General features: G+C 34.2%; 3 protein-coding genes across 4 annotated transcripts; 2 read left to right on the top strand and 1 right to left on the bottom strand.

Annotated features, from left to right (window-relative positions):
- The first annotated feature begins 276 nt into the window (after positions 1-276).
- Positions 277-3,490, top strand: Bora (aurora kinase A activator-like protein bora). Its single transcript, XM_076784418.1, has 6 exons — positions 277-920; positions 1,007-1,295; positions 1,355-1,440; positions 1,524-1,721; positions 1,805-2,024; positions 2,109-3,490. The coding sequence occupies exons 1-6, from the start codon at positions 645-647 to the stop codon at positions 2,633-2,635; spliced, it is 1,596 nt and encodes a 531-aa protein (XP_076640533.1). The 5' UTR covers positions 277-644; the 3' UTR covers positions 2,636-3,490.
- Positions 3,491-7,025: 3,535 nt separating this feature from the next.
- On the bottom strand, positions 7,026-7,991 carry LOC143340420 (uncharacterized). 2 transcript variants are annotated; one of them, XM_076762345.1, is made up of 3 exons: positions 7,870-7,991; positions 7,631-7,752; positions 7,094-7,233 (listed from the first exon to the last, which is right to left on the bottom strand). In XM_076762345.1, the coding sequence occupies exons 1-3, from the start codon at positions 7,964-7,966 to the stop codon at positions 7,141-7,143; spliced, it is 312 nt and encodes a 103-aa protein (XP_076618460.1). In that variant the 5' UTR covers positions 7,967-7,991; the 3' UTR covers positions 7,094-7,140. The 2 variants fall into 2 exon arrangements, 1 of the variants encoding a protein (XP_076618460.1); XR_013079435.1 differs by lacking the exon at positions 7,870-7,991 and having other exon boundaries at positions 7,026-7,531; positions 7,631-7,741.
- LOC143340419 (haloacid dehalogenase-like hydrolase domain-containing protein 2) lies at positions 7,925-10,933 on the top strand. Its single transcript, XM_076762344.1, has 4 exons — positions 7,925-8,059; positions 8,314-8,613; positions 8,808-9,018; positions 9,245-10,933. The coding sequence occupies exons 1-4, from the start codon at positions 7,965-7,967 to the stop codon at positions 9,410-9,412; spliced, it is 774 nt and encodes a 257-aa protein (XP_076618459.1). The 5' UTR covers positions 7,925-7,964; the 3' UTR covers positions 9,413-10,933.
- Positions 10,934-11,049: the final 116 nt, after the last annotated feature.

Genomic DNA, 11,049 nt, shown 5'->3' with positions numbered 1-11,049 from the left:
TAATTCCTGCCATTCTGTTAGCGTTACGGTTCAATTCTCTTCTGGATTGATGACGTCACATGTGACACGAAAATGCATTGGATGATAGGTCTATACTGTACGTAGAAATTTGTAGATATTATTAAAAGGAAAGTGTAGTCTTTAAATGTTGAAAAAATATTGGCAAATCAGAAATAATTTGTTCGTTAAATATTTGTGAACATTTATTTTATTATTCGGGAAATTGAGACTCTCGTAAGTAATCCTAATCGTGCTTGACCAAAGTTCGAACTCACTCGACAGTCGAACTTCATTTGTCAACGTGTAATCCATGGTCGTATGATTGCAGTTCGTTGGTTTGAAATAATTCAAATCTGTAAACAAATCGACGAGTTATGGCAACGTAACGAGCTTGAAATCGGTATGCGCAAAATACGGCAGGAGAGGCACAATTTCATAAAATCAATTCGTAAACTATCGATATTTCTTTTTCACGGTGATAGACGAAAGTTGAAAAAACGAGTAACGAAAATAAAGTTTGATAAATCGGCGACACCGAAATCAAATTTACTGAACAATTTCTACAATTAAACGAATCCTTTCGCATGTTCGAAGGAAATTTAAAGTAAGTTTAAGTGCAACAAAATCATTATAGTTATATTGGAATGGATCAAATAATGTGGTCAACTCCGATAAAAAATGGAAACAAATGTGATGGTTTACCAGTACAAAGTCCTGTAACGTATGAGACACCTGTGAAACAACGTGATAGGAATTTCAAACATGCACAGTATCAAAGCAATATGAGCAGTTTCACTGTTCTTCCAAATCATATAACACCACCATCTGGTTTAACAAAGTTTATAGCAAGAAATCCATTCGAGACTGATTTAACTAATAGACTGCATTTATCTGTGATTAGCCCAACTGTATTTAGCAAGGTAATTCTTTTAATTTTTATTAAAAATTATAATTTCATATATTTGAAATATACGATAACTCGTATAATCATTATTATAATACATAGGTTGCCAGCCCCTTCCAGCAATCTACAGACTTCACATGGAGCGTGGACGAATTAGCATTGATACAGCCAGCAAAAATAGAAGAATTTCCTACACAACAGATAAATTGTGTAGATCCAGAAACTGAGATAAAAGCTCAAGCTGCCATCGATCGATTTTTCAAGGAGAATCAAATTATTCCTAGTCCATGGGAACTAAAAAGAAAGAACAATAGAACGAAGGAAAAAGTAGATACTCCCAAAAGAGCTTCTAACAATTCGCATTCAGAGTCTTCCAGATCAAAGAAAGATGGTACTGTTATAAAAATGAACAGATATGTTTTGCATTTTATAATTGTAACTTATTTTCAGGTTGGTGTCAAACAGTATTATCGTTACCATCGAAATTGCCGCCGCACGTTGCAGAAGCGTTAAAACCATATTTTACATTTACTCAAGTATAAAACAAACTGATACATAGGATCGATTAAACGTAATTCTATATTCGTTAGTAAGCTTTGTTTGTTTTTTTTTTTGCTAGGAACAAAACATTGAAAGCGACGATGCAAATTCGAGTAACAACTCATTGAGACGAAAATTATTCTTCAATAATGACGATTACATGGAAAACGGAGACGAAACTTCCGTTTACCTATCTCCTATACAAGTAAATGGATCTTTGGTACTATCTTCTAGTCCTCCACAAAGTGGAATGTTAATTCACGGAGCTCCGATAAAGGTAAATGGAAATCTTACTTGTTCATAACTTTAATATAATGTGTATGGACGTGAAAAAATTATTAATAAAATTTTTGTCTACAGCATTCGGAAAATATGAATAACAAACACGAAACATCTCAAATTTTAATTGGGAACTTATCACCCCCTAATATATCTCCTATACTAACTGCAGCGAGTAACATGTCCTACGAAAGTATGAGATCAAAATCTCGTTCGGTTGCTCGATTAGATTTCACCACAGAGATGAGCATAGATCAATCTTGTTCGATTCATAAAGAATACTCCAAGAATCTTTCTCTAGGTAACTGTTATATAATTTTGATAGTATAATTGAGATTCGCTTGAAAATATTATTTTAGTAATAATCGCACGTTATAATTCTTAGATGAGTCTCTGAACGAAATCAATGAACGAGTAATGAAAAATAAAATGGAGAAATCTGTGCATTTTAATAGTAATTCCACGTGTGTTCAAATGAATGATTTAACAGAGAGAGAAGTTATATCGAAGAGCTCGAATCATTCGAACCAGTATCAGAAGACTGAAGCACCCGAATTTAATTTTAAGCAACATAACACTGTTAACGTGTTTAAACAATTAACTGATTCTTGCAAGATGCATACAAACGAAAATTGCATACTGCAACAAACTAATGGAACATTAGGTATTTCTGATCAGCAAAGCGTTTCTAATTCCGTACAAGATACTGGTTATCAGACGTGCAGTATAAGCAATACAATGAACATTACCGATAGTTACAACTGTACGCCTGTGAAACAAAAAGCTTATTGGGGAGATCAGATTTTATCGACCGACGACGACTTCCGCCTATCCGATTGGAAGGAAAACATAAAGAATATATTTAGCTCTACACCGTCAAGGACGAACAGGGAATGGGATAATAAAATATAATATGTTAAAAAATTTTATTTTTAAATATACCATCCAAGGATGCTTGCCATCTTTTAGGAATGAAATCAAAATGAACAATTGTAAATGATGGTTAATGAAGTCGAAAAATAATTGAATATAATAAATTTTACAATTAACATATTATATTTGTATAAATGTAATAGTACAATTGCGCCTTTAAGAACACGATCTTTTTATATTTACGATTTTATTTTATTGCGCTGACATGTTTTGTTTTTTGATTAAAATTTATAACAAGTAGATGATATATAGAAAAATTTGTAAATGTAAACAACTGATCATTTTTAGTTCTTCACTGCCATGTGTAGTCTGTAATGTATGTTCAGTGAAAGCGAATAAGAATGTTTGTATTAATGTATTCGATCGAAGATCAAGTGTAACGTGTATGACACAGGAGACTGAACGTGTTCTCGAATTTACTCGTTCAATTTTATTTTAATCCATTAAAAGACTGTACAAGTATGGCAAATATGATATAATGATTTTTGTACTAACACGTATCATAGCTGATTACAGGGACAAAGCAACGTACAAATATAAGTAAAATGTATAAGTTTCAATGTGGCGAAGGATGCATTTATTATTGATCGTGTTATTTGTAAAAATTGAATACATATACATTCATAATTTCGTTAAAGAATGTTTCATATTTTATTTGTTCGCTATACGTAATTGATCGAACCCTTTATCGAGAATCTCCATCAAAAGAATTCAATTGTTTTTGCAAATAGGTCGATCATTTGGGCCAGCATTGTCTGCAAAATTATAAGTACTCGAAAATAATCTCGTCAACTAATATTTGCATCTTTATTTACATAAAACTCGAACAAAATCATTTCGTTGTCATGGACACGTATCGCAAAGAGTGTGCCTCTTTGAAGGATGAAAAATTATATATCATGGAAGTGTTTGTAGACTACGTCAGTTTGTATGCCGAGAAGTTGAATAAGGTCAATCCCTCCTCGTTAGGCGTCGATATGCAATTCGCAGATATGCCATTGTTTCGAATATTTCAAACCGACTTTTTGTTAACTAAATCGGAGAGGGATAAAGAAGTATCGCGAGAAGCTGGCTTTCGTAACGTTTATTTCAATGCTGGCAAGTTGTACATTTTCACCAGGAATCCCGGTGAATTGGTAGAGAGGCTACGATCGAAACCTTTATTATTGGATGTGTACAGAATTAAAGATATTCTTATATGTCCCGAGGAGGTGGTGAAAGAACCGTTGGGAAATTCTAAAATTCCGATGTCAGGTTGCCTCTGCGATCATGTGATGATGGCGAGCAACGACATTTATCATTTACCTAAGACATATGAAATAAATAACACCTTCGGTCTGGTGGACGAGGAAAATCAACCGTCCGGCTTTATTGCTGTAAATTTACGATTAACGTGTTTCGGCACGTACACGTCCAATACGTTTTCGATAGTCGAGCAGAAGATGCTTTTCAAGAACACTGGATCATTCAACGAGTTTTTGTGCACGAAAGTGCTATACGAAGACGAGGCTGAAAGAAGAGCCGCGGAGGAGAGCACAAAATTTTGTTTACCCGACAAAGTGTTCGAGGTAAGCGAACTGGATACGCCGCCGAAACCGGTGAACATAGCTGGTCTCGTATTCGTATGCAGAGAACTGTCTCGAAGGGACGGATACCCCGCGGAGGTGATTCCACCGAATTATCCACCGAAAATCCCTTACACGGACGTCGAGGAGAGAGAGTTCGATGTCGACAAAGCTCGACGTAAGGGTTTTAAAGACATAACACCTGTCCGTCCAGAGTTCATGATACGAAAGAAGGCTTTTTCAGAACAGACCGGATGCATCAATGCCTCGTGTCCCGGCAGCATTTGCATTGGAAAAAAATGCTGCTAAATTTTTATCACGAGCTCTGATTCATGCGGTCTTTGGGTTCATTTTAATTTACAGCAAATATAAGATCTATACGGACATAATTCAATGGGCGTAGAGTAGATAGGATTAGACTTTTAGCAAATCGAAGTAAACTATTAATAGACCGCGTTGTAAAAATGGAAAGTCACCACCTTCGGCATCAAGGAGCGAAGAATTAAAATTGTTATTCGTTAATATTAAACGAATGTAAAATTGATTTTCGAAATAACATGTCAAAATGCTTAAGGAACAGTCCTACAAAAGCGAGATAATGCGATTTACAATTGATAATTGTTATAAAATAGATATCACTACAAAATAAATGATAAATAATGATGTTCGAAATATTACTCATCAATTTAATTTATTTATAAAACGCCGTAACAAGATTCCAAGATATGTTTCTGTAAAATAGAATTAGAAAAGTGTAAAACAATCATTATTCCTATATTAATAAAAAATCTAAATCATAATACATATTTATCGTGCTTTTTATTTATATTCTTCTCTACCTATCCCATTAATTCCTTAATTTTTATAAATTCTAAAGTTAAAAATATTATTCGAATCTATTTAAATTGTTCAATCACTTCTCTATACATTATTTAATGTAATTAATAAGTAATAAGCTTATTTGAATATGGCGCTAAAAAGTGACAAGATATAGTATCGCCATCTGACAACAGGGATTCGTACTATCGGGGTAGAAACCCCCTCTCGCCCCCCACGATTTGGTGACGACGTATAGTATCGCCATCTAAGAACGGGTTTCAAACTAAAGGCGGAGTACTGATCCCCTCTCGCCCCCCACGATTTGGTGACGACGTATAGTATCGCCATCTAATAACGGGTTTCGAACTAAAAATTTCGTGCCAGGATCACAGAATGTGTAAGGAGGTATGCGGAGTACAGTTACCCCCACTCCTCCTCCTCCTAATACACACTACCTTGATTATTCATTAATAACTCATTTCCTGGGATTAAAATACGAACTTTTAGAATCGAAGAATATAGTATGGACCCTTGGCAACATTCAAGGATAGTTTTTAGAACCGTGCCATGCCTCGTTAAATAGTTATTAACAAATATCGGAAGTCGGAACATTTACGGCTGTATCACTGCCACCTTTAATCGATGAATTCTCAACTTTTCAGCAATAGCAGGCATATTTTGGCTATTAGGGAAGCAAGTAGACATCCCTGGCAATATTTAAGGACCGATTTTGCAACGCTCCATGCTCTAATTAATTAGTTATTAGCGATAGATGCCTAAGGTGTCGCGCAAAAGAGTGTTCCGACTTCCGATATTCGTTAATAACTATTTAACGAGGCATGGCATGGTTCTAACAAGTATCCTTTAATCTTGCCAAGGGTCTATACTATATTCCTAAACTCTAAAATGTCACAATTCATTCTCAGGGAAGGCGTAATTAGTAAATAAAGGAGCAGTAATTAATTACAAGCCGAGAGACACATAGTACACTGTTTTCGCCACTGGCGGCGCCACAGTAGAAATTAAGACTTTCAATAAACTGTGGCTCGTTAATTTACTAATTACGCCTTTCCTGGGAATGAATTATGACCTTTTAGAGTTTAGGAATATAGTATAAACCCTTGGCAAGATTAAAGGATACTTGTTAGAACCATGCCATGCCTCGTTAAATAGTTATTAATGAATATCGGAAGTCGGAACACTCGTTTGCGCGATACCTTAGGCATCTATCGCTAATAACTAATTAATTAGAGCATGGAGCGTTGCAAAATCGGTCCTTAAATATTGCCAGGGATGTCTACTTGCTTCCCTAATAGCCAAAATATGCCTGCTATTGCTGAAAACTTGATAATTCATCGATTAAAGGTGGCAGTAATACAGCCGTAAATGTTCCGACTTCCGATATTTGTTAATAACTATTTAACGAGGCATGGCACGGTTCTAAAAACTATCCTTGAATGTTGCCAAGGGTCCATACTATATTCTTCGATTCTAAAAGTTCGTATTTTAATCCCAGGAAATGAGTTATTAATGAATAATCAAGGTAGTGTGTATTAGGAGGAGGAGGAGTGGGGGTAACTGTACTCCGCATACCTCCTTACACATTCTGTGATCCTGGCACGAAATTTTTAGTTCGAAACCCGTTATTAGATGGCGATACTATACGTCGTCACCAAATCGTGGGGGGCGAGAGGGGGTTTCTACCCCGATAGTACGAATCCCTGTTGTCAGATGGCGATACTATATCTTGTCACTTTTTAGCGCAATATTCAAATAAGCTTATTACTTATTAATTCCATTAAATAATGTATAGAGAAGTGGTTGAACAACTTAAATAGATTCGAATAATATTTTTAACTTTAGAATTTATAAAAATTAAGGAATTAATGGGATAGGTAGAGGAGAATATAAATAAAAAGCATGATAAATATGTATTATGATTTAGATTTTTTATTAATATAGGAATAATGATTGTTTTACACATTTCTAACTTTATTAAATAAAAATATGCGTCGAAATCTTGTATTACCTTTTATAAACATTCAACCCTTTCCTTCTTTCTGTCTCTTATTATTGAGCGACCGTGTCTGTTTGCTAATTCTAATGATCTTCGTGTTCAGCATTGTGGAACAGTACTGTCCTTCTATAATGTTGTCTGTCACATTCTGGTTTTTGATCTTCTGCATCCATGACCTATGATGAGAAAATATTATTTAACAATGATTCATTTTTAAATAATGTAGTCACATGGCTTAACGTATCCTGCTATGCTATCTACATTCAGCCAAAGTTACAGTTTCCTTTGCTGCTACATGAATTTCACTTGTTCTTTGAAACAATTGAGCTTGCTGTTGACATTCTACCTAAAAAAACAATTGTATATAACTGTTTTTTGAGATTTGGAAATGTATTAAAAATCTCAGCCAAGCTTGGCCAGCCACTTCAAGTGCCACGTAATAACATCTTGCTTCTTCGAAGCAATTATTTGGTACTATGCAATGAACGATTTGTGTTGTATTAATTTAATAATGTACAATGGTTAAAACAAGATCAAAGAGTCTTAAAACGTAATTGACTTATGTGTACTTACATCCAGAGGTCGAAAAGTAGAAATGCCTGTGCAGTTGGGAATTCGGGTGCCGTTGACGCGAGGTTGGATTTCAATTGTTTCGTGTACAAGAAGAAATGGCTCGCATTTGTCTTCTCTCTCGACTGCCTCGAGATGGTTCGAAGTGCATGTGTGGATCGAGAAAGAATATGAGTTTGTTTTTTCACGAACAAGTTCCCGGTAGATCGAGAGTTCCGTCTAGCATCACTGATAATGAGTACCTGGTAACCCAGTGTCGGGACTGATAACACTTGTGTAGCAATGGGTAAATGAATTGTATGGCAATGACAATAAGTTATCGAAAAATGTGAAAAGCATGGCGAAACAAATACGAATGGTACTGATAGACCTCAGTGGAACATTGCATATTGATAATACAGTGATCCCTGGTGCAGTGGAAGCTTTGAACAGGTAGTTTCCTTTATTTATTTCGTAAAGACGATCGAATGCCTCGAGATCATTATGGTAAATCTCGTATTGCGTCGTCTCCACTTATTGGCGCGCTTCGAATTGAAGCAAATTAATTCAAAGTGTTAAAAGTTGCAAATAAATGTAATGAAGTCGTAAATGTAACAAAGGCTTCTCTTTGTACTGCACGTGTCTCGCTTCCTTTCAATTTATGAATTCCTTTTAATTGTTAATTTTTTTTGTTAATTACTACACAGACTTCGAAACGCTAACATACCATTGAAATTTGTTACAAACACGACGAAAGAGTCTAAAAATGTTCTGCACAACCGATTAACGAAGCTCGGCTTTGAGATTAAGAAAGAAGAGATCTTTAGCTCTTTGGCTGCTGCAAAAAGATTAATCGCTTCCCGGAAATTGAATCCGATGTTGTTGATCGAACCCGCTGCCAACGAAGATTTCGAAGGTTTAGTGAAGAGTAACGAGAAGGCAAACGCTGTAGTGGTTGGCCTGGCACCGAATAAATTTCATTACGATGTATTAAACGAGGCATTTAGGTGCATACATACATTTCGGTATCATCTTACAAGAAGAAGTCGTACTTGTGGAGTCGTTGATTTTATTCAAACCTTTTCTGGAAATCTGAGAACAAAGATAGACTCTTCTAGTTAGACGACGGAACATATTATTATTACTATGTTAACATGTTTATATAATGTTATCGTCGTGATAATATAATCCGTAATTTTAGATTATTATTAGACGGTGCGCCGCTCATAGCGATTCACAAAGGACGATATTATGAACGACCGGATGGTTTGGCTCTTGGACCAGGCGCTTTTATCGCAGGTTTGGAATATTCCGCTAATGTCAAGGCCGAAGTTGTCGGCAAACCGACAGCGGAATTTTTCAGAGCTGCCCTGGAAGATATACTACCAGAAGATGCAGTCATGATCGGCGATGTATGGAACAAAATTTCTATCAAATCTATTATTCACAATTATGCAAGGTGTCTCGCATCAAATACTGCAAAGAGATAATTACAAAAAAATCGAAATTTGTTATAGAAGAATAGTTTAGACAATTAAACGAACTTTTTAATGTAGCTTACTTCTTTGTACGAGACATTTTGTACTAATTGTTATTACAATTAAGTTTTCAATTGTCTAACTATAGTGATTCCCTTAGGATGTTAGAGATGACATAGCTGGTGCACAAGCTGTTGGTATTAAGGGTGTATTAGTACAAACGGGAAAATACCGAAAAGGAGATGAAAATACAATCACGCCATCTCCTACAAAAGTATGCAACTCATTTGTGGAAGCTGTGGAACATATTCTTAGAATGGAAATTTAGACATTTCTATTTTGTATTAGTATCTAGTTAGAATTACACGTGTATAAGTTATTCTGTATTAAATTAGATGTTTTATTTAAATATTAATAATTCCATAATGATTTACATGACCTGGAGTAGTTTCACAATATAGCAGATTCAAAATATAAAGTAAACAGTAATTACAAAGAAATCGACGTGATCACTGATGATCTGAAACGTTAACATACCAATAATTATTCTGTTCTATTAAATCATTGGAAAATAAGTTCTATGACATTCTGTATTATTTATAACGAAGAATGGATAAAAATAGAGCACATTACAAACATTAAATGAATATCGTCTCATCGCATGATTAGCTGTAGAAAAAGTGTAGAAAATTTCATCTACTATGACGTAATGATATTACATTTTATATAAGTATGTTTATAAATTATAATCAAATCATTCTTATCGAATCCAAATATTTCTAAATGCGAGACGATATTTTCTAAATTCTTATGTCGCTCTAAAAACAGAAAGAATAATCGTTGTAAATCTGAATAGCTACTAATATGTGGCCTTAGATAATAAATATATTAAAACTACTTTATTGAACGAGTTTTCATTGAAAGCATGTTTACGGAAAAAAATTTAGTCTCTCTTTAAAAGGAATTGGTGCTCTGCAAGAATTTCTTTCAGTATAAAATTTGGCACCATTCTGTTTTTTTTTTTTTTTTTTTTTTATGTGGGGACTAACAAACTTTTTACTTTGAAAAAGGTTCACTGCCCGTTACTAAAAAGATAGGGTATATAATTAGTTTTGATTTGAAGTTATTCTCACATTTCAAAAGTGTAATTATAACTTTTCTTTAAATGTTATACATTAATACTTCCATTAATGAACAATGTTATTTATTTAGTGAGGAAGGCTCAGTTATAATTTGTATGAATACTGTATGAAATGCATGTCACGTGTCTAAAACTAATATAATATTACCTACGCGTGAAATCGCTGAACACTAATAAACCTTCACGTCTTTCTATCGCATTATTCAAGTAATAGATAGGAATTTAATTACAATACGGAAAAGAACTTAATGGAATTTTTCACGCACAAGGAGCAAAAATAAATTATTAGAAAATCTTATTTAATAATTAATGCTTAAAACACGAGTAATCATCGACGAGCTTGTTGCGCCTGGTATTATAAAAATAAATGTTAAAATCTACGAATGAAAATTATAAATGTACAACTAAACGCTGGACTTCGACGAAATATTTTCCTATGATTATGCATCGCAACGGTGTAACTTACAATTGGTATTATTTCAAAGGACCAATACATCAGTTCATAATCGAAATGCCCTCTACAACTTATAATCTATGATCAGGCACATGTTGATTTCCTGTCGTAATAACGAGGGTCATTTTAAGAAAATATATGTCAGTTAAAAAGAAATAATAAAATGCGAGAATAATTATACCACTAAATAGTTGCAAAAATATACATGTAATGCTGATATACAAACATAAAAATGAATAAAACTTAACTACAAACTGTACAGTATTTTTGGTAGCCATTTTATCTTAATCAACATGTCATTGGCTCGAGACAAATTGATCATTGAGGTCTAACAAATATATATACGATCGAAGAAGAAAATTAAGTAGCG

The sequence above is a fragment of the Colletes latitarsis genome, chromosome 3 (assembly GCF_051014445.1).
Source record: "Colletes latitarsis isolate SP2378_abdomen chromosome 3, iyColLati1, whole genome shotgun sequence".
Classification (NCBI taxonomy): Eukaryota; Metazoa; Arthropoda; class Insecta; order Hymenoptera; family Colletidae; genus Colletes; species Colletes latitarsis.
The sequence above is the reverse complement of the archived record's forward strand: the minus strand, read 5'-3'. Positions and strand labels throughout refer to the sequence as shown.

What these genes read in the sequence shown, in the direction of transcription:
- LOC143340419 (XM_076762344.1), top strand. Translation starts at nt 7,965, where the DNA reads ATGGCGAAACAAATACGAATGGTACTGATAGACCTCAGTGGAACATTG. An exon ending in GCAGTGGAAGCTTTGAACAG is followed by an intron (nt 8,060 to 8,313) that starts GTAGTTTCCTTT and finishes ATTACTACACAG; the next exon opens with ACTTCGAAACGCTAACATAC. An exon ending in GTATTAAACGAGGCATTTAG is followed by an intron (nt 8,614 to 8,807) that starts GTGCATACATAC and finishes CCGTAATTTTAG; the next exon opens with ATTATTATTAGACGGTGCGC.
- Bora (XM_076784418.1), top strand. Translation starts at nt 645, where the DNA reads ATGGATCAAATAATGTGGTCAACTCCGATAAAAAATGGAAACAAATGT. An exon ending in GCCCAACTGTATTTAGCAAG is followed by an intron (nt 921 to 1,006) that starts GTAATTCTTTTA and finishes TATAATACATAG; the next exon opens with GTTGCCAGCCCCTTCCAGCA. An exon ending in CTCCAAGAATCTTTCTCTAG is followed by an intron (nt 2,025 to 2,108) that starts GTAACTGTTATA and finishes TATAATTCTTAG; the next exon opens with ATGAGTCTCTGAACGAAATC.
- LOC143340420 (XM_076762345.1), bottom strand. Translation starts at nt 7,966, where the DNA reads ATGCTTTTCACATTTTTCGATAACTTATTGTCATTGCCATACAATTCA. An exon ending in TCCCGACACTGGGTTACCAG is followed by an intron (nt 7,753 to 7,869) that starts GTACTCATTATC and finishes ATCTCGAGGCAG; the next exon opens with TCGAGAGAGAAGACAAATGC. An exon ending in CTACTTTTCGACCTCTGGAT is followed by an intron (nt 7,234 to 7,630) that starts GTAAGTACACAT and finishes TTCTCATCATAG; the next exon opens with GTCATGGATGCAGAAGATCA.